Here is a 23,004-nt window from a genome sequence, read left to right on the forward strand (position 1 = left end):
TTTTGCTTTCACAAGAAATTTATTTCACAATAATTTTCACATGAAATTTTTATAATTAAAAATTTTTTGATTATAGAAGTGTAATAAACAGCTTGTTAAGAATATTTCTTAATAAAGACATTTAGTTTCTTTAGCTTTTTTCAAATTTTCAATTTTTTTACATTTTTCCTTTTTTCTATTTAAATTATTTAATTATTATATATTTTTTAATATTTTAATATCCTTCAATTTTTTGGACTTTTTTCATAATTATAATTTTTAATTTTAATAATTTGACAATTTTTTTAATTAAATTATTATAGTATTTTTGAGAAACTCAAAAATAATGTCTTCTTTTACCTTCATAGTCAAATTTGTGATAATAAAGAGCAATTAAATGTCATAAATTTTATAATTATTTCATTTTTATTGCAACTCTATTGAATCGTGTGTCCAACACACTGCCCCCACAATAATCTTTCAGCAAACTGTGCACCGATTACTGCAATTAGCAATAATCATATAAAAAACCTTAGAAAGTAAAATAAGCTGTGACATTTATGAGATAAATGACGATTTAACAACATAAATGGTGGTTGAAAGTCGAATATTTACATAGATTTGGGCTTGCTTCCAATGAAAATCATGGTTGCTCTAAAAGTCAAAGAGCAAGCCGACAAGTACAACTTACCTGTCCTTATTGGATTATTATACACTTTCCCAGAAGGGCTTATTTCCCTTTTACAGTTTTCCCAACAAGTTTTGTTTATTTTACGGTACTAAATAGTGGCACTGTGGTGCTAAGTTAGAAAATGAATAGTATTTTGTTTAATGATATTAGTAATCCAAAAATAAGAAACTTTTACAAAACTATGTTAACATTTGGGTTAAGTTATTAAATTATCACATTTTATTAAAGATATAACATTTAAGAGTTTAATCCTCTTTATGTGTTTTTTATTATTCAAATATTACATATTATTTATTTTTCTATATTTACAAGTAGTTGTTTTTCCTGAATTTCCAACGGGAAAATAAAATAAAAGATATTATATTATAAACACAGCGATTTATTCTACGGTGCTAAGTTGTGGCACTTTGGTGCTAAATTGGAAAATCAGAAAAACTATATTTAATGATAATATTTAAAAATATATATATTTTTTTCAATTTTTTAATTATTCTTTAATATTTTTTATTTTCTAATTGTTTTAACCTTTTTGGATTCTCTAATTATTTTTTTAATATATTTTAATGTTCTTCGTATTTTTTCATATATTTTTAATTTTATCCTAACATTTTTTCCTCTTTTTATAATAATTAAATCCAATTAGTTTATATGGTTAATTATAAAAATTAATTTGTCAAATGTAATTTATAGTTTCTATAAACTTTCTAATTTCTTTAATTTTTTTGTTATTTGATATTTAATTTTATTTTTTTCTAATTGTTCTACCTTACTTAATTTTTTTTTTTAGAATTTCTAATCATTTTTAATAAATTTTAATATTCTTCAGATTATTTAGATATTTCAGTAATTTATTCTCATATTTTTATTCTTTTAATTATAATTAAATCTGACTAGTTTCTATGATCATTAATAAGAATATTTCTTAATTAAGATATTTAGATACACTGTGGTGCTAAATTAGAAAATGTATAGCGTTTTGTTTAATGATATTAGTAATACAAAAATAAGACACATTTATAAAACTATGTTAACATTTGGGAAGGTACTAAATTATCACATTTTATTAAAGTTATAACATATAAGGGTTTAATCCTCTTTATGTGTTTTTTATTATTCAAATATTATATATTATTTATTTTTATATATTTACAAGTAGTTGTTTTTCCTGAATTACCAAAGGGAAAATAAAATAAAAGATATTATATTATAAACAAAGCGATTTATTTTACGGTGCTAAATCAGAAAAACTATATTTAATGATAATAAATATTTATGTAAAACATAATACATATGATCTAATAATATTTTTTATATAAAAATGATTTGAACCTATTAAACTTTTGAAGATTTATAAATAATGACAATTATCCATTTTAATTCATCAAGAAGAAATGTTAATTAATATTATATTTGTATTCATAAATTAAACTAATGCAGACTTGTTGAAATTTAACATGGTAATTATAAAGCTGACTAAATAAAAAAGTAACCTGTACTGTAAAAGTTACAGTTTAGGTATAATATTATAGGTTTTCGAGACACAATTTCAATTATTAACAACCAGCTATTTAATCAAATTAACAGAATTGACCAATATTGGAAAATTATTAACTGTAAATTAATTTCGTACGCCACTTAATTTTGTGGTTACCGTACAGCTTCAATAAATATTAATATTGCCCATTATTCGTAACGTTGGAAATTTTTTTAAGTAATTATTATTAATCTACCTAAAAAGTTCCGAGAAATATAAAATCAGCGTTCGGCCAATTTAATAAAATGCCTTTTTATTATTTTACAACCACAATTGACTGTCGGACGAAAGCCAAAAACGTAAAGTATAAAATTTTTATGCCGTAACGCGCCTCAATTCCACAATTTTTACAATCCAATATTCTCGATTTTACCGGACCCTATTCACGTTGGCCGTAGCGGTATTGTAACTTGTTTACATTATTTCGCCCCGTAACGGGATTACCGTTGTAAAAATATTAACTCCCATTATGCGACGTTTTATTTCGACAATAAATATTAAGTAGCCGTCACCCTTCCAGGAAGGAGTGACCTTAGTCGAGTCGAAGTCAGCTAAATAAAGCGATAAAAGCCAAACGTCTTTAGCTAATATTAATGTTTATTTGTGTGCAGCCGATTTATTTTAATTATTGTGTGCTATAAATATCAGGGTCACTGATATTTATAATTTTTTTTTATTATTATTCTTGTAGTGAGGTTAAAAACTCTTGGAAGTCGTAACATTTTAATCAAATTAATAACAAATATAAACAAAAAAAATATTTTTTATTAATTTCCCAAATTATAATCGTGGTTTAGTCATTGTTTCATAATTTTGGTTCAATATTATTAAGTATACTTCACCGTAAAATAAATCACTGAGATATTTTTACTATAATATTTTCTATTTCATCTTCCCTGATTCAAAAAAGTATAAAGAGGGTTAAACTCCTGAAAGTGATAATCTTTTAATAAAATTAATATCAAATATAAACAAAAAAGTATATAATAATAATTATAATAATATTAATAATAATAATAATTTTATTAATTTCCAATTTGTTTAAACAAAAAATTCTCAAAACTCAAATCTTTGTTCTGGTTTTGGTAATTAAGATATTTTTAATTATATTAAATTTATTGAATATCCATCAATTTTAATAATTTCTAAATGAAATGATATTTTTTAATTAAATCAGATATATTCTTAAATCATCTAGTTTCCTTTACATTATTAATTTGTAAATTTCCACATATTTATCGTCACTAAATATTATATTTATATTAAAACAATTGTTTTTTAACTTCTGAAAAGTGTTCTCCAAAGATGAGCTCTTAATTTTAATAGGCAGGTTCTCCCTATCTCAGTTTTTCATTTTTTCTTCAGTCCCAATTGGTAAAATCCATATCTCGACGTTACTTGATTGTATAGAAAATTTCCGTTTACATTTATTTTAGGACGCTCTACAAAAAAGTGTTTTATAATTTTTTCATAATTCTTACCATTTAGAAGATATTGGAGGCTAAATTGTGAAGAATTTAACAAGTATTTCTTTTTTACTTCTAAATTTTTAAACTCGTAAATAAGTAAATTATTATGAAATACCCAATATATATTTTTGTAGGAAATTAAAGGCTCTACAAAAAAGGTCTTCTGTGGTTAATCGATTACCATAACTATTCGTACTGATTTAAATAGTTTTTATATAAATATTTTAAATCTATTTTAGTTTTTTATTTAAGAAATCATTAAGTAGATCAATGGAAATTTCTACTTTACTTGATACAGTATTAATACGAAAATATTATATTGAAAAAATATAATTTTTTAACTTTTGTTATAAAAATTGGCTTTTATTAAAATTAGTATATTTTACTCGACCACAGATGGCGCTAGTATGACAAACCAATGATAAGACAACTTATAAACTGTTATTCTATCAAATTAAACTCAAATTTTTATGAATATTTTCTAAATTCATGACTTAAATGGATAATTTTAAAATGTTTTTTTGAAAAACTATTAATATCAGCATTTTGGTTATGATCTCCGGATCGGTGCCCGGAGAGGGGTTTTTACATTTTCCCAAAAAAAAAAAAACGGATTGAGATTACAACACGAATATCTTCTAAATGGCTAAAGCAATCGATTAACCACAGAAGACCTTTTTTGTAAAGAGTTCAATTTTCTACAAAAAATCTAAATAGAAATTTTCTGTAATATCGATCAAGTAATGGTGGGATATAGATTTTGCTATATGGGTCTGAAAAAAAAAAAAATGGAAAATGAGATGAGGAGGACCTTCCTATTAAAATTAAGAGATCATCTTTGGAGAACATTTTTTAAAAGTGCCTAGAAACCATTTTTTCAGTGTCGGAAGTTTAAAAAATAGTTGTCTACCCTAATGTATTGTATATATAACTACTAATACAGTTAGTAACATCTTTAGTTTAGTATAAAAATGGATTATACATTATTTCTTCTTATTCTTCTTCTTGAATTAAATTATTAAATATTTATCATACGTAATTTTTTAGTTTATATATTATTTATGGAATTCTTATAAAATTTAGTAACTACTAAATCAAAATATATTTAAAAAAATTAAATATATAATTTTTTTCTGTTTTACATTAATGATTTGTAAATAAATTTTTATCTCTTTTAAACATAATATATATGTGGATTTATAGTTTAGTTAGTAACATCTAAAAATTAATATTTCTCTTAATTTGAATACAATTAGTGTCTATTCATTATTTCTTCTTGAATTTTTTAATTTGTTTAATATATTTTATCAATATTTATTTATTTCTTATAGTTTCACCCTTTTTAATAACTTCTAATTTTTTGAGTTGTCTTTAAATAAACGAGCATACTCAAATATTATTCTTTCTGCTCCAATTCAGAAAATTTGGACTTTATTTTATAATTTAATTTTATTTATTAAATTTTCATAAATTTTAATAACTTCTAAATAAGCAAAATATTCTTGTATTATTTTGTACAATATACTTGTATAATTTTTAAATATTTATATATCAATTTTATGTTTAATTTTATATGTAATATGTATATTAATAGCAACATCTAAAAATATATTTATTTTGTTTGAAATAAAAAACAATAGTTTATGCATATGTGACTCCTAATTTTTTTAAATAATTTTAAATCACATTGTTTTTGTTACAGTTTTGGTAAATTGAATGTTTATATTATACTTAATTTTGTAGTTTATATATTATTTGTTAAATTTTCATAAACTTTAGTAACTTTAGTAAGTATATATATATATATATATATATATATATATATATATATATATATATATATATATTTTCTGTTTTATGTTGATAATTTATAAATACATTTTTATCTTTTACAAACATAATATATCTGTGGAGTTATAACTTAGTTAGTAACATCTAAATATTATTATTTCTTTTGTTTTCAATATAATTAGTATATCTATTCATTATTTCTTACTGCATTTAGTAATATGTTTAATATAATTTATGCATATCTATTTATTTCTTATAGTTTCACACATTTTAATAATTTCATATATTTTGTACTGTTTTTAAATAAACGAAACATACTCAAATATTATTCTTTCTGCTCTAGTTTAGAAATTTGGACTTTATTTTATAATAAAATAATAAATTCATAAATTTTAGTAACTTCTATATTAAAATACTAAATGAGCTAAATTTACTTGTATCATTTTGTACAATATATTTGTATAATTTGTAAATATATATTTATTATTTTTTATTTTTAATTTTATATGCAATATGTATATAAATAGTAACCTCTAAAAATATATTTATTTGAATTAGAAAACGATTTTTAGTAACTTTTAAATTTCCTTGAGTCTCAGTAAACTTAAGATATTCTCAAATCTCAGTTTTTTATTTGAATTCAGTAATTAAGATATTTATTTTATTTTTTTCTATTTTAATTTAATAGTTCACCATTTACATTATTTATTTTAATTTGAAAATACATATTATAAAAATTAATATAAATAAATTATGTCATCATATATTACATAAAAAATAATTAAAAATATTTATCAATCTTATAAGAAAATAAAAATGTGCATTTTATATTAATATTTATTTATTTGAAAAATTGTTTATTGAAAAAAGGTATTAAGTTAAGGAAAGTGTAAAATCCTTAAATTAAGTTAATCAATTCAGAAAATCCGATTCGACCATTTGAACCATTATGTGTACCAACAATTGCTTAATTTCATTATGACATTCAGAGAGCAATTATCCACGTTACAAATAATTATTAATCTTCAATACCGTGAACAGTTTTTTTTTTCTCTCCCATAATGCAGCTTTATTTCTTAATTCAAAATAAAGCAACATTTGCAAAATGCACGACAATCCGATAGAACACGAACAGGTATTTTGTAAGAATATTATGCACGGAACAAAACGAAATAAAAGTACATTGTAGCATGTGGTTACGCTAAGAAATTAAGTGGGGATGCCCCAACCAATGGTAAAAAAACGGGGTGTGGCCTTCCCCAGTCCGCGATTCTCTTAAACGTCGCCCCGCCCTCACGAACACAAATACCTTTTAACAACACAGACCCAACGTCAGTCGTTTACTTCTGTTCGTTTGGTGAACGTGATCGTCGGTGATGTCTAACCTGTACGCATTCTCATCCAACATGATGGAAGACTATCAACAGCAACCGTCGCAACAGACGCCCGGCGGCGGCAACGGCGAGGGCCACATCAAACGGCCCATGAACGCCTTCATGGTCTGGTCGCGCATACAGCGGCGCAAGATCGCCCTCGACAATCCGAAGATGCACAACAGCGAAATATCCAAGCGTCTGGGCGCCGAATGGAAGCTGCTCACCGAGTCGGACAAGCGACCGTTCATCGACGAGGCGAAACGCCTCCGCGCCCTGCACATGAAGGAGCACCCGGACTACAAGTACAGGCCGAGGAGGAAGCCCAAGGGACCCCTGCCATCGGGCCTCAAGTCCGCGGTCGGCTTCCCCAGCCTGCAGCTGCCCTATTTCCCGCCGATGGACTCCCTGAGCACGCCGTACTCGCCGTACTTCAATCCGGCGTTCGACATATCGAGGATGAACGTGCCGCAGCCGGACAAGGCTCCGCAGTCGGTGCACCATCAGCCGCCGGTGGTGACGTCGCTGCACTCCTCGCTTCACTCGTCGTTGTACTCGTCGCTGTACCAGACGCCGCCCAAGGCGTTCGCACCGTCGCCCATGGGCATGTTCTCGTCGATACCGACGACGCCGATGATGTACTCGGCGTCGAGCAGTCCGGCGTCGAGTCCGGCGAGCTCAGATCTGGAGATCAGGCGGCCCGTTCCGGTCATGTACTAGTGAATTATACTGTGAAATGTGATTGTTTTAGTTTGCGAATTGTAATTGTTAACTATGAACTATATATTTTGTACATAGAGAGTAATTATTATTTGTTTTTTTTATTGTGTTCTGTGATTGTAAAATTGCGACTGATTTTTTTGTATATAATATTTCTGTAGGTATGTCAAACATGTATATGGATGTCGATGTATATTGAAGACGTTAACCAATTTGTTATTTATTATTGATTTGATGTATTTCTATAATGTATATATTATAAATAAATTAAAATACCTATATTAATAAATAATTTTATTTGTGTCACACACCCTAAAGCTATAAATAAGATCAAAGCGGTAAGTTATGTAATAATTAACAAATCATTATTTATCATTTACCTTTATTTAGGAACTGATTCATTAACATATTTATCCAATATGCATAAACTGTTTTTATATGTAATTATGAGGAAATGTTCATTATATAAAATATTTATTTAATTTTAATTAATGTTAATTATATAATATATTAATATAAAAAATTAATTATAATTAAACAATAAAACTGCAGTCCTTCCTAGAATTATATGAACATGATGATACTTTTGAATAATTAATTGATTTTTATTACTTTTATCTTCTTATAATACACTTTAAAACAAACTATTATTTACAATTTAATTTAAAATTATAATGAAGATAGACTAAACAGGCATCAAATAGTAAAAGTTAATCAGTTAATTTACATACATAAATAAATATGGTACAATAAACATGTTTTGGCCCCTGTGACCTCTAAGCAGAAATTATAAACTGTAAATTTAAATAAATACTTAAAGAAAAAATGTATTTATAATTAACATTTATATTTATTTTAATTTTTCCAAATCTAATCTAACCTAATAATTTAATTTCTTAAGAAAAAAATTAATCTGGATTATTTTTTTTTAGTTTATATTGTATTTTATTTTATAATAATATATAATATATCTATAACTACTAATATAGTTAGTAAGATCTAAAAAGTTATATTTCTTTTGTATGAAATTAAAATGGATATTTATTTATTATTTTTCTTCCAATAACTAATTTATTTAATATATATTTTCATATATTTTAGTAACTTCTAATTTTTTCAATAAACCTAAAATATTTTCAAATCTCATTCTTACACTTCTATTTTATTAATTTGTATTTTTATAATTGTATTTATTTTAACAGTATATATACAATTCATTGAATTCTTTTTTATGTGCCACTTTGTACTTAAAGTACTAATATAGCTAGTAACATCTAAAAATTATATTTACTTGGACTGGAATAAAAATAGATATTTATTTAAATTTTTTCTTCAAGTAATTAACTATTTTTGTTCAAATTACTAATTAATTTAATGTAATTTGCTCCATTCTATAAATTTTTATACACATTAGTAATTTCTAAATTTTCTTTTTTCAATAAATATTAAAAATTTTTAATTTTATTTCCTAGATTTGGTAATTCATATATTTATAATTATATTCAATTCCCACTATTTATTATATTTTCATAAATTAGTAACTTCTAAATCACAATATTTTTTTGCATTTTTTTCTTTGCATTAACAATTTACAATTTATATTTATATTTTTATGTTTTGATTTACACACAATATATTTGTATAAATATTAATAGAATTAGTAACATCTAAAAATTATATTCTATTTGCTTGAAATAAAAATGGATATATTGTTACTAATTTATTTAATATAATTTGCAACTGATTATTTTTCTCTTTTATTTTCATAAATATTAATAATTCCTAAATTATATATTTTTAATATAAACATTCTTAAATTTAATTGTTTCTCTTCTAATTTAGGCATTTTGTATATTTATAACCGTTTATAATTTATTAGTTTATATGTTATTAATCGAGTTATCGTAAAATTTAGTATAGTATAGTAATTTTTTAAACACATATTAGTAAAAATTCTAATAGAGTTAGTAACATCTAAAAATTTATATTTCCTTAGATTGGAATTATTCATATTTCTTCATATTTCTTCAAGTTACTAATTAATTTAATAAAATTTGTTCAACTCTACAAATTTCTTAAATTTTCATAAACTTTAGTAATTTCTAAATTTATTTTTTCTGATTTAATGTTAAACATTCCTAAATTTAATTAATTCTGTTCTAATTTTGTTAATTTGCATATTTATATTCAAAGTTAATTTCTTTATTAAATTTTCATAATTTAGTAACCTCTAATTCATAATATTTATTTAATTCTTTTCCTTCCATTAATAATTTAGAATTTATATTTATCATTTAGAGAGTTTTGAGAGTTTTACTCACAATATATTTGTATAAATATTAATAAAGTAACATCTAAAAATTATATTCTATTTGATTAAAATAAAAATGTATATTTATTAAATATTTTTTCTTACTAATAGATACTAATTTATTTAATATAATTTGTAACTGATTATTTTTTTTCTTTTATTTTCGTAAATATTAGTAACACCTAAATTCTATTTTTTAACACAACATATTTCTCTTCTAGTTCTTGATAATTATAATAATATATTTATAATTGCATCTAATTTATTAGATTAGTTTTCATAAATTTTAGTAACTTCTAAATCATTGGAATTCTTTAAATATATAAGAAATATTCCTAAATGGCATTTTTTGAATTAATGATTCTTTAAACATTTACATTTCATTTGATTGGAATAATAAAAAAGTTAATGTTAATTATTTCTCCTTCAAGTTCATAATAAATTTTTAAATAGTTGTAAATCACTTTTCTGATTTGATTTAATAACTTGTAAATATATATTTTTGGTTTTATTTTATACTTAATATGTATGTATTTAATTACTAATGTGATTAGTAACTTCTAAAAAATTATATTTCTTTTCTGTGGAATATAAATTGATGTTTATTTATCAAGTTACTAATTTAATTATTATAATTTGACCCTGTCTGTATATTTATTATATTTTCATTAATTTTAGTAACTTCTAATTGTTCATTCATTCAGTTTATTTTTAGCAATTAATATTTTATTAATTTTAGAATTTTTTATATTCTTATTTACTAGTTTACTTTCAAAAAAATAGTTATTTTTAACTGTTCCTTATTTTTACCATTTTATTTCAATACAATTTAAAATTATAAACACCAATCTATAAAACATAAAAAGTTAAAAAATTATGTGCACTTGTAAACTTATAATAAGCTGTTTAGTAATAGTTGATTGTGACCTAAATAATGAATACATATAATAAAAGCAAATATTTACAGTAAAGATAACTTTTAATTCTTTATCCGGATTATTTTAAATTGATTTTTATACTGCTCAAACTAGAACCATTTATTTGAAAAGTTTTATGCATTCACTGTAGTTTTTTCCATTGTCAATTTTAACAACTTCCTTCATACCATTAAAGTTATGTATAAAAATACTTTTACTGAACCCGAAACGAATTAATTAAATTTTAATTAAGTCGTTCATAATCGAGGCAAATTTGTAATTTATAAAAGTGATTTTGTAGAATGCTATTGTAGATAAATTCTGGCCTTGCAACAGTTATAAATATTTAAACAAACGAAAAAAAAATAATACTGAATAATTCATCAGTTGTGGGTGTCATGTGAATATGAAATTAATTATGCTAATTGTAAAATAGTTGACAGGAACAATATTAAGAAATTTGCAGATATGTCATAGTCTGCTTATTCATTAGTCTAAGTTGAATACTTTTTACATTTGTAAAATAAATAATATGTCAAAAGTATTTTGGTATTTTTGTTTAATATGTCCAATTAATTAACCTAAAATAAATTATGCTAAACCTACTGTATATTTATTATATTTATATTATACTTTTTAGTCATAAAAAAATTAACATTACAATTTATTAAGAGGTGTATGTTCATAAAACCATTCTTAGTCAAATTTGAACAGTGATTTCATTGCAATCACGCCAAATTATCATAACAAATCTCATTACTTCACTAAACCACCATAAAATATAGAGGCGAAGGCACAAACAACAATAGAGGACCTTTTGCCAAGAGAAGGGATGCAAACCCCTCCCCTTTGGCACAACCACCTTTTAATAACAGGTAGAGTACCATCAATAGTTCAGTTCTTTAGTACTGTTTGTTCAGTGAACGTGATCAGTTATGTCTGAATTGTACGGATATTCATCAAACATCATGGAAGAATACCAACAACAACAACCACCGCAGCCCGCCGTCGGTTCAAACAGCGAAGGGCACATCAAGCGACCCATGAACGCCTTCATGGTCTGGTCGAGGATCCAACGCAAGAAGATCGCCGTGGAAAACCCCAAAATGCACAACTCAGAAATATCCAAGCGTCTCGGCTCCGAGTGGAAGCTGCTAACCGAAGCTGACAAGCGACCCTTCATCGACGAGGCCAAACGTCTCCGCGCCCTGCACATGAAGGAGCACCCCGACTACAAGTACAGACCGAGGAGGAAGCCCAAGGGACCGATGCCCGGTTCGGCACTGAAGCCCCCAGCTGGTTTCCCAAGTCTGCAGCTTCCCTACTATCCGCCCATGGACCCGGTCAGTTCGCCGTACTCCCCGTACTACAACCCGGCCTACGACATGTCGCGGATGAACGTGCCGCAGCCGGACAAACCGACGGCGGCGATGCATCAACCGCCGGTCGTCACTTCTCTGCACTCCTCGTTGTACCCGTCGCTGTACCCGTCGTCGCCGAACACTTTTCCCCCTTCGACGCTGAGTATGTTCCCCACGATGCCGTCGCCCATGATGTACTCGTCCACGGCCACCACTCCCACGTCGAGTCCGGGGAGTTCGGATCTGGAGATCAGGAGGCCCGTTCCGGTTATGTATTAGTGGAGCAGTGAATGTGATTCGTGGATGATAAAACAATTTTGTACATAGGGACCCAAAAATGTTGCTGTTTTGATTTCTGTGATTGTATTTTAATTGAATTTTTCTTCAGCTGTTATTTATTATAATTGTACATCGTGTATATATGTTAAAATAGCTAAATTATAATAAAAATTATTAAATATTAAATTGAAATTTTATTTAGTCGTTGTGACTATTTTGACACCGTAGGTTAGTATTTAATTTTTTGAGAGTTGAAATAAAATAAATCATTTCTAAATTTAAAAATGAGGTAAATATAAATTTTTTTAACGGAGTTAGTCTGAAAATTAAAAAAATAACAATTTAAAATTAAATAAAAATAATATAATTTATAGATTAATCAAAATATATTTAAAGTACGTTTAACTAATTTTTAATAAAAGTTAAAAAATGAACTGATTAATAATTTTATTCTGATTATAATAAGAATATTAAATTCTTCAGAATATCAGAATGAGGTCTAATAATGAGGATTTTTGAAATTGAATTCAAATTCAAATTCATACAAGCTTATAATATATCTAAACGTATCTAAATCTCCAATTTCTAATAAAAGGTCAGAAATAAACTGATTAATATATATTTTTTAATTTCAACTGAGTATGTCTGAAAATTTAAAAATAATGTATCAATAATAACTCAAAGAATTTCAACACAAAATAATATGCAGATTAATTATAAAATAACCTAATTATAACTATTCAATTCTTCATAAGATCAGAACGAGGTCACTTAATGAGGTTTTTTGAAAGTGAATTCAAAATTTTTGTAATTAATTAAATGAGTAACTAATTTACTAAAGTTAAACAAATTATTAAATAAATTCATACAAGACTATAATATATCTAAAGTATCTAAATCACCAATTTCTAATAAAAGGTCAGAAATAAACTGATTAATATATATTTTTAATTTAAACTGAGTATGTCTAAAAATTAAAAAATGATGTACAAATTTAAAGAGTTTGAATACAAAATAATATGTAGATTAATTGTAAAATAACATAGTTAAAAATATTAAATTCTTCAGAAGATCAGATGAGGTCTTTTAATGAGTATTTTTGAAATTAAATTCAAAATTTCTGTAATTAATGAAATGAATAACAAATTACTAGAGTTAAATATATTATTAAATAAATTCATAAAAGCCTATAATATATCTAAAGTATCCAAATCACCAATTTCTAATAAAAGATCAGAAATAAACTGATTAATATATATATTTTAATTTCAACTGAGTATGTCTGAAAATTTAAAAATAATGTATCAATAATAATAATTAAAGAATTTGAACACAAAATAATGAGTAGATTAATTATAAAATAACAGTTAAAAATATTAAATTACTCAGAATATCAGAATGAGGTCTTTTAATGAGGATTTTTGAAATTGAATTCAAAATTTCTGTAATTAATGAAATTAACAAATTACTAAAGTTAAATAAATTATTACATAAATTCATACAAGCCTATAATATATCTACAGTATCTAAATCACCAATTTCTAATAAAAGGTCAGAAATAAACTGATTAATATATTTTTTTTAATTTCAACTGAGTATGTCTGAAAATTTAAAAATAATGTATAAATAATAATTTAAAGAATTTGAAGACAAAATAATGAGCAGATTAATTATAAAATATTATAGTTAAAAATTTAAAATTCTTCAGAAGATTGGAATGAGGTCATTTAATGAGAATTTTTGAAATTGAATTCAAAATTTCTGTAATTATTGAAATGAATAACAAATTAATACAGTTAAATAAATTATTAAATAAATTCATACAAGCCTATAATATATCTAAAGTATCTAAATCACCAATTTCTGATAAAAAGTCAGAAATAAACTGATTAATATATTTTTTTTAATTTCAACTGAGGATGTCTGGAAATTAAAAAATAATGTATCAATAATAATTTAAAGAATTTGAAGATAAAATAGTGTTCAGATTAATTATAAAAAACATAGTTAAAAATTTTAAATTCTTCAGAAGATCAGAATGAGGTCATTTAATGAGGATTTTTGAAATTGAATTCAAAATTTCTGTAATTAATGAAATGAATAACAAATTACTACAGTTAAATAAATTATTAAATAAATTCATACAAGCCTATAATATATCTAAAGTATCCAAATCACCAATTTCTAATAAAAGGTCAAAAATAAACTGATTAATATATATTTTTTAATTTCAACTGAGTATGTCTGAAAATTTAAAAATAATATATCAATAATAATAATAATTAAAGAATTTGAACACAAAATAATGAGTAGATTAATTATAAAATAACAGTTAAAAATATTAAATTACTCAGAATATCAGAATGAGGTCTTTTAATGAGGATTTTTGAAATTGAATTCAAAATTTATGTAATTAATGAAATGAACAAATTACTAAAGTTAAATAAATTATTAAATAAATTCATACAAGCATATTCATAATATATTTACAGTATCTAAATCACCAATTTCTAATAAAAGGTCAGAAATAAACTGTCTGTCTGAAAATTTAAAAATAATTTATGAATAATAATTTAAAGAATTTGAACACAAAGTAATGTGTAGATTAATTTTAAAATAACATTGTTAAATATATCAACTGAATCATATGGTCAATAATTAAATAAATATGTAAAGAACTAGACTTTTGATGATAATTAAATGTGTCCTTGTATAATCCCCCATTTAAATGTTTCGAAAAAGTCAAATTTCATTTACGACTGTTATCAAACGTAAGTCCAATAATTGTAAAAACCCCTCCCCCTCGACACAGCAACGACCCTTTTCATACCAGGTAGGTACCCAGCATCCAGTTGTTTCCATCCACCAAATTCAGTTGAGTTAGTTCCGTGAAAGCGAACAGTCATGTCTGAATTATACGGATACCCGTACCCGCAACAACAAGCCCAGCCATCGAGCCCCAGCCCGAAAGGCGAGGAGCACATCAAGAGACCGATGAACGCCTTCATGGTCTGGTCGAGGATACAGCGCAAGAAGATAGCCGAAGAGAACCCCAAGATGCACAACTCCGAAATATCGAAACGCCTCGGCTCCGAGTGGAAACTGCTGACGGAGGCGGACAAGAGACCGTTCATCGACGAGGCCAAACGTCTGCGAGCCCTGCACATGAAGGAACATCCGGACTACAAGTACAGGCCGAGGAGGAAGCCCAAGGCACCGTTGCCGTCGGGTCTGAAAGCCCCCGTCGGACTGTCCAGCCTGCAACTTCCCTATTATCCGCCCATGGATCCGGTCAGTTCGCCGTACACGCCGTACTTCAATCCGGCCTACGACATGTCGAGGATGAACGTGCCGGATAAACCGCCGCAGTCCGTGCAACCTCCGGTCACGTCCTTACACTCGTCGTTGCACTCCGCCCTGTATCCTTCGCTGTACCAAACGTCTCCGAAAGCTTTTGCTCCGTCGCCCATGGGGATGTTTCCCACGATGCCGACGCCGATGATGTATTCTTCGCCAGCGGTCACACCGACTTCGAGTCCGGGAGGCCCGGACATGGAAATCAGGAGGCCGGTCCCAGTTATGTATTAGTGAACTGTGAAACGTGATTTTGGACTAATTTTATCCTGTGATTGTAAATATTTGATGATATTTATTATTATTATTATGTTTTGTAAATATTTGTTTGACTAATTTCAATAAAAATTATACATATTAAATTTCTGTATTTTACTTCATTTTATTTTCTGTTACAAATTGCGGATCAGAAAAAGTACACAACACTTTTTTTTAAAACTATTATAACAAAATAGAGAAGTGAAAGAGGTAAACATATTTTTTGAATAAGTAGAATAATTTACTTCACATATTTATGAACTATTATAACAAAATAAGTCGGTGAAATAGATAAACTTATCTTTTAAATATGTAGAATAATTTGTTTAGACACCATATTTTTTTAAACTGTTATAACAAAATAGGTCAATGAAAGAGGTAAATATATCTTTTAAATATGCAGAATAATTTGCTTAGACAACTCATTTTTATAAACGATTATAACAAAATAGGTCAATGAAAGAAGTAAATATATCTTTTAAATATGTAGAATAATTTACTTAGACAGCACATTTTTATAAACGATTATAACAAAATAAGTCAGTGAAAGAAGTAAACATATCTTTTAAATATGTAGAATAATTTGTTTAGACACCACATTTTTATGAACGATTATAACAAAATAAGTCAGTGAAAGAGGTAAACATATTTTTTAAATATGTAGAATGATTTGCTTAGACACCACATTTTTATGAACGATTATAACAAAATAAGTCAGTAAAAGAGGTAAACATATCTTTTAAATATGTGGAATAATTTGTTTAGACACCATATTTTTTTAAACTGTTATAACAATATAGGTCAGTGAAAGAAGTAAATATATCTTTTAAATATGTAGAATAATTTGCTTAGACACCACATTTTTATGAACGATTAGAACAAAATAAGTCAGTAAAAGAGGTAAACATATCTTTAAAATATGTAGAATAATTTGTTTAGACACCACATTTTTATGAACGATTATAACAAAATAAGTCAGTGAAAGAGGTAAACATATTTTTTAAATATGTAGAATAATTCGCTTAGTCACCACATTTTTTTAAACAATTATAACAAAATAAGTCAGTGAAAGACGTAAATATATCTTTTAAATATATAAAATAATTTGTTTAGACACCAAATATTTTTAAACTATTATAACAAAATAAGTCAGTGAAATAGGTAAACATAATTTTGAATATGTAGAAAAATTTGTTTAGACACCATATTTTGTTAAATTGTTATAACAAAATAGGTCTGTGAAAGAGGTACTTTTAAATATGTAGAATAGTTTGCTTAGACCCCAATTTTTATAAACGATTATAACAAAATACGTCAATGAAAGAGGTAAATATATCTTTTAAATATGTAGAATAATTTGTTTATACACCATATTTTTTAAACTGTTATAACAAAATAGATCAGTGAAAGTGGTAAACATATTTTTAAATATGCAGAATAATTTGCTTACACATCACATTTTTTAAACTATTGTAACAAAATAATAGATAATAATAGCTCAGTGAAAGAGGTAAATATTGAGCAGAGTGTTCAATATTTATCCAAATATTTGCTTGTGATACTATAAATATTAATTATATATTCAAAACCATAAAAAACGTAAATAATTGGACATTATTTATTTCATCAAAAAATTAAACACAAAATACATTTAACAATTCACAACAAATAACAATTTTAATATTTACACTCGATTTACAATCAGATAACATAATACAGCCCATATTACATTTATATATATACAATTATTTATAATTACTATATAACTAACTAATACATAACTGGAATAGGCCTCCTCATTTCCAAATCTAAACTTCCGGGGCTGGAAACGGGACTCGATGCCGTCGAAGAGTACATCATGGAAGAGGGCATCGTTGAAAACATCCCCATTGGCGGAGGAGCGAAAGCTTTAGCCTGCGCTTGATACAACGAATACCACGAAGGAGGAAACGACGAGTGCATTGACGTTACCGGTGGTTGGTGCTGAGCAGCAGGGTTGAAGTAAGGCGAATACGAGGAACTCACTGCATCCACTGGAGGATAATACGGAAGCTGGAGGCTTGGAAAACTCGTGGCAGCTGGTAAAGGTGCCTTGGGTTTCCTCCTGGGTCTGTACTTGTAGTCCGGGTGCTCCTTCATGTGCAGGGCACGAAGACGTTTGGCTTCGTCGATGTACGGCCTCTTGTCCAGTTCAGTTAACAACTTCCATTCGGAGCCGAGGCGTTTGGATATTTCTGAGTTGTGCATCTTCGGATTCTCCACGGATATTTTCTTGCGTTGGATCCTGGCCCACACCATGAAAGCGTTCATCGGCCTCTTGATGTGTCCCTCGGTGTTTATGGTGGGACTTGATTGAGGTGGTAGTTGATATTGTTCCATGTTGATCGAGTGGCCGTACAATTCAGACATGACTGTTCACGTTCACAGGGTGAGCTAAACTGAACTACCGTCTCATCTGTGGCCCTTACCTGGACTTAAAAAGGTGAAGGGTGGGGGGTGTTGCCAAAATAGGGGACTTTTTACAAATGAATATTGCTTTGTGTGAGTGTAATAAAATTTATTATTGTTATATTGATACAGTACAGACTCGTTATTGGTATTAGTACATTAGTTCATTTTCAATACATCATATATACTTCAAATTTTTACATTTTTTAATATTTTTCCAATACGGCATTAATGGTATTAGTTAATTTAATTATTTGAAAGGTAATCCTTCACATCACGCATATCTAAACAACAAGAATAAGACAAGTGTATCGCCAAAGGCATTTGCACATCAGGCCTGTGGCTCTTGATATAGTTGTAGTTCTTAAAAAAGCACGTCATCCTTGTGTCATCCAACTCGCTCACTCTATCAAACCATTGCTGAGCAATGGGTCGAGGAATGGGCACTCTAAATTGAACATTTTGAGTAGGCTTCTTGCACTTGTAATTCGGATATTCCTTCCTTTGCAACGCATGCAGACGATTGGCTTCCTCTATATAATAATACCTGACCTCCTGTGGTAGAGCGTTCCATCTTGTGCCTAACAGTTTCGAAATTTCAGAAGCTTTCATGTCCGGATTCTCCTTCAGTATCTTCTTTCGTTCACTCCTGCACCAAACCATGTAGGCGTTGGCTAGTCTTTGGGTTTGTACGTCAGTGCCTTTGGTTTTCAAAGACCTTTTTGCCTTTGGTTTTGTTTCGACTTTAGGTTTGGTGTTTTTGTTAATTTTCTCATTTTTCTTGAGATGCGTCTGTGATTGTTGTTTCAGTACGTCATCAGCAGACACGGCTGTGACGACTTGTTGGATGTTGCCTCCAACTGGAGCTTCCGGTTTTCCTTGGCCGAAGGCAATGGTGAAGTTTGATGCTTCCATAGTTTGCATTGTAAGTATGGCAATGTATGCTTGTGTTTTGATAAATGTTATGACTTCGCGGTTGTTTATATTTTAATTTCAGGTGTATTTTTGTATAGGTAAATTAAGATCGATCGATTAATACCTATTTGATAAAGTGATTTTTTAATCATGAATATTACTTTATGTAAGTGTTATAAAATTTATTATTTTATTAATACAGTACACGCTCATTATAGGTATTAACACATTAATCATATCTTTTATTTATTTTCAAGGTAATCCTTCACATCACACTTATCTAAACAACAAGAAAAATATAATTGTATTACCAATGGCATTTATTTTTTATATTAAATTATCTATAGGTGATGTTGCTGTCTATAAAAAATTTGGAAAATAAAATTTTTCATAAATTGTCTTGTAAAAATCATTTATTTTATTTTCTTATACTGATAATGCTTTCAGAAAATTTTCAATTTGTAACACTCATATTAAATTACCTCTAGATAATATATAATGATATTTCTGATAAATTTTCAGATATTTAATATTGTTGTCTGTTAAGAATTTAATAAATGAAACCTTTCATAATGATATAAAAATCATTTATTTTATTTTCCTTTACTCAGATAAAGATTCAAAAATAAGATATAATAATATTTCTGGTAAATTTTCACATATTTAGAAAATAATTTTAATAATTATCTTGAAAAATAATGTAAAATTAATTTATTTTATTTTTTAATTAGATAAAGCATTCAAAAAATATTTAATTTATGAGATTCATATTAAATTATCTCTAGATGACATTTCTGGTAAATTTTCAGATATTTAATATTATTGTCTACGAAAAATTTTGGCAAATTACTGTAGTAAAATAATGTAAAAATCACTTATTTTAATTTTTTACGCGGATAAAGTTTTCATAAACTATTTAATTTGTGATATCCATATTAAATTATCTCTAGATAATATATAATGATATTACTATTATTTTTATTTACTTTTACTCAGATAAAGCTTTCAAAAAAAGGTAATAATAATAATGATATGTCTGGTAAATTTTCAGATATTTAGAAAATAACTTTTTTCATAGATTATCTTGGAAAATAATGTAAAATTAATTTATTTTATTTTTTTAATTAGATAAAGGTTTCAAAAAATATTTAATTTGTGATACTCTTATTAAATTATCTCTAGATAAGATATAATGATATTTCTGGTCAATTTTTAGATATTTAATATTTTTGCTTATGAAAAATTTGGACAATAATTTTTTTCATAAATTATCTTGGAAAATAATATAAAATTAATTTAATTCTTAATTAGATAAAGCTTTCAAAAAATATTTAATTTGAGATATTCATATTAAATTATCTCTAGATAAGATATAATGGTATTTCTGGTAAATTTTCAGTTATTTAATATCTAATATTTATCTAAGAAAGATTTGGAAAATAAAATTCTCATAAATTTATATTTTTTAAACATATATACATATTAAATTATCTCTAAATAAGTTATAATGATATTTCTGGTAAATTTTTATATATTCATTTTTGTTAATGAAAAAATTGGAAAATCATTTTTTTCATAAATTTTTTTAGAAAATAATGTAACGTTAATTTAGTTTATTTTTTAATTAGTTAAAGCTTTCAAAAAATATTTAATTTGAAATATTCATATCAAATTTTTTCTAGATAAGATATCATGATATTTCTGGTAAATTTTCACATATTTAATATTTTACAAAATTTTGGAAAATAAAATTTTTCAAAAATTAAAATTTTTTAATCAGATATACATATTAAATTATCTCTAAATAAGATAAATTTTCAGATGTTTTGTTAATGAAAAAATAAATTTTTTCATAAATTATCTTGGAAAATAAATTTCTGGTAAATTTTCAGATATTTATTTATATTATTGTTTATGAAAATTTGGAAAACTGGACTTTATATATTTTGGTCTTTTTTTCATAAGTTAGTTTTAATTTGTGATATTTATATACTTCGTATCCCTAGAAAATTCCTTTGTTAAAATAATATGAAATTTTATTATTCTTTTTTAAACTTAATGTCTTCGTGGATGATATCTATCATATATTACAATTATATACAATATATAATTTATATATTAAATATTATATTAAAAAAATTGCTTTGCTCAAGTGTAATAAAATTTATTATTAAATTAATACAGTACAGGCTCATTAGTGGTATTAGTACATTAATCAAATATTTTATTTCTTTTCAAGATAATCCTTCACATCACGTTTATCTAAACAACACGAAAAAGACAAGTGTATCGCCAAAGGCATTTGCAAATCTGGCCTGTGGCTCTTAATGTAATTGTAATTCTTAAAAAAGCACGTCATTCTTTCGTCATCCAAGCTGCTCACACTATCGAACCACTGCTGAGCAACGGGGCGAGGAATCGGTACTCTAAATTGCACATTTTGTGCAGGCTTCTTCTTAGGCATGTACTTGTAATCCGGATACTCCTTCCGGTGCATCTTTTGCAGGCGATTCGCTTCCTCCACGTACACAGATTTGATCTCCTGCGGCAGTGCCTTCCATCTGGCACTCAGCAGTTTGGAAGCTTCAGAAGTTTTCAAATGAGGGTTCTCCTTCATGATTTTTTTGCGTTCGCTCCTGCACCATACCATGAAGGCGTTCATTGGTCTCTTGATTTGGCCGTTTTTGCCTTTGGCTTTCAGCGTTTTTTCGTTTTGCAACTTGAAGTCTGTTTGTTCTTGGACTTCAAGTTTGGGGTTATTGTTGATTTTTTCATTGTTGTTGAGGGGCGACGGAGTTTGTTGTCTTACTGGATCATCAGGAGACAGGTCTATGACGAGTCGTCCGATGTCGTCATCCTCAGGAACTTCCGGTTTTACTTGGCCGAAGGCGATGGGGAAGTTTGCTGGTTGCATGGTTTCTATTGTGTGTTTATTTTGTATGTGACAGTTTGTGGTTGTCTTTTGACAAAGGATGTAATTTCTGATGCGTTTATATTTCAAATTACAGGTGTATGTTTTAATAGGTAAAATATTATAGATAGATTAGTACCTATTAAGTTAAGTACAAATTAATTTTGATTAAAATAAAGAATTAAAAGAGTAGATAGATTAGTACCTATTAAGTTAAGTACAAATTAATTTTGATTAAAATAATTAATTAAAATAGTTCGTTAGGATTTAAATCAACGTGTTGATCTACGTTTATTTATTGCCATAATTCTGAGATTGGTTTTACCATCATAATCCAATAAAATAATAAATGGACAAAGAGAACTCAAGTTGGCATTAAGCCGGTCTACTGTCAAAGCCATAAAAATGGTTCGTACATCAAAGAAATATTTGTTTACACAATTATGGAGTCTCCTTTTACAACCAAAGAAAATATCTGTGGACGTAATTCAGGTAGGGTGGTACACCTTTTCCTATGGCCGCAATAAAATCTATGGGGGTTATAATTCTTGCATTCTACGAAACAATATTCGTCAAAGTTATCCGAGTCCTTTACTTCTGGTGTACAGTCACGTTAGGAATTAATTGAAGTTACCGCGTAAAAATAGCCAACAGACAATCAACAATAAAAAACTTTGAAAACTATTTAATTTG

General features: G+C 26.8%; 4 protein-coding genes across 4 annotated transcripts; 3 read left to right on the forward strand and 1 right to left on the reverse strand.

Annotated features, from left to right (window-relative positions):
- The first annotated feature begins 6,839 nt into the window (after positions 1–6,839).
- LOC109605631 (SOX domain-containing protein dichaete) lies at positions 6,840–7,819 on the forward strand. Its single transcript, XM_020022223.2, has one exon. The coding sequence runs from the start codon at positions 6,841–6,843 to the stop codon at positions 7,555–7,557; it is 717 nt and encodes a 238-aa protein (XP_019877782.1). The 5' UTR covers position 6,840; the 3' UTR covers positions 7,558–7,819.
- A 3,911-nt stretch (positions 7,820–11,730) lies between these two features.
- On the forward strand, positions 11,731–12,605 carry LOC109605629 (SOX domain-containing protein dichaete). Its single transcript, XM_020022220.2, has one exon. The coding sequence runs from the start codon at positions 11,754–11,756 to the stop codon at positions 12,423–12,425; it is 672 nt and encodes a 223-aa protein (XP_019877779.2). The 5' UTR covers positions 11,731–11,753; the 3' UTR covers positions 12,426–12,605.
- A 2,758-nt stretch (positions 12,606–15,363) lies between these two features.
- LOC109605630 (SOX domain-containing protein dichaete-like) lies at positions 15,364–16,121 on the forward strand. The gene has a single exon (XM_020022222.2). The coding sequence runs from the start codon at positions 15,420–15,422 to the stop codon at positions 16,011–16,013; it is 594 nt and encodes a 197-aa protein (XP_019877781.2). The 5' UTR covers positions 15,364–15,419; the 3' UTR covers positions 16,014–16,121.
- Positions 16,122–17,722: 1,601 nt separating this feature from the next.
- Positions 17,723–18,436, reverse strand: LOC109604713 (SOX domain-containing protein dichaete). The gene has a single exon (XM_020021241.2). The coding sequence runs from the start codon at positions 18,414–18,416 to the stop codon at positions 17,808–17,810; it is 609 nt and encodes a 202-aa protein (XP_019876800.2). The 5' UTR covers positions 18,417–18,436; the 3' UTR covers positions 17,723–17,807.
- Positions 18,437–23,004: the final 4,568 nt, after the last annotated feature.

Source organism: Aethina tumida, chromosome 4 (assembly GCF_024364675.1).
Source record: "Aethina tumida isolate Nest 87 chromosome 4, icAetTumi1.1, whole genome shotgun sequence".
Classification (NCBI taxonomy): domain Eukaryota; kingdom Metazoa; phylum Arthropoda; class Insecta; order Coleoptera; family Nitidulidae; genus Aethina; species Aethina tumida.

What these genes read in the sequence shown, in the direction of transcription:
- LOC109604713 (XM_020021241.2), bottom strand. Translation starts at nt 18,416, where the DNA reads ATGGAACAATATCAACTACCACCTCAATCAAGTCCCACCATAAACACC.
- LOC109605630 (XM_020022222.2), top strand. Translation starts at nt 15,420, where the DNA reads ATGAACGCCTTCATGGTCTGGTCGAGGATACAGCGCAAGAAGATAGCC.
- LOC109605629 (XM_020022220.2), top strand. Translation starts at nt 11,754, where the DNA reads ATGGAAGAATACCAACAACAACAACCACCGCAGCCCGCCGTCGGTTCA.
- LOC109605631 (XM_020022223.2), top strand. Translation starts at nt 6,841, where the DNA reads ATGTCTAACCTGTACGCATTCTCATCCAACATGATGGAAGACTATCAA.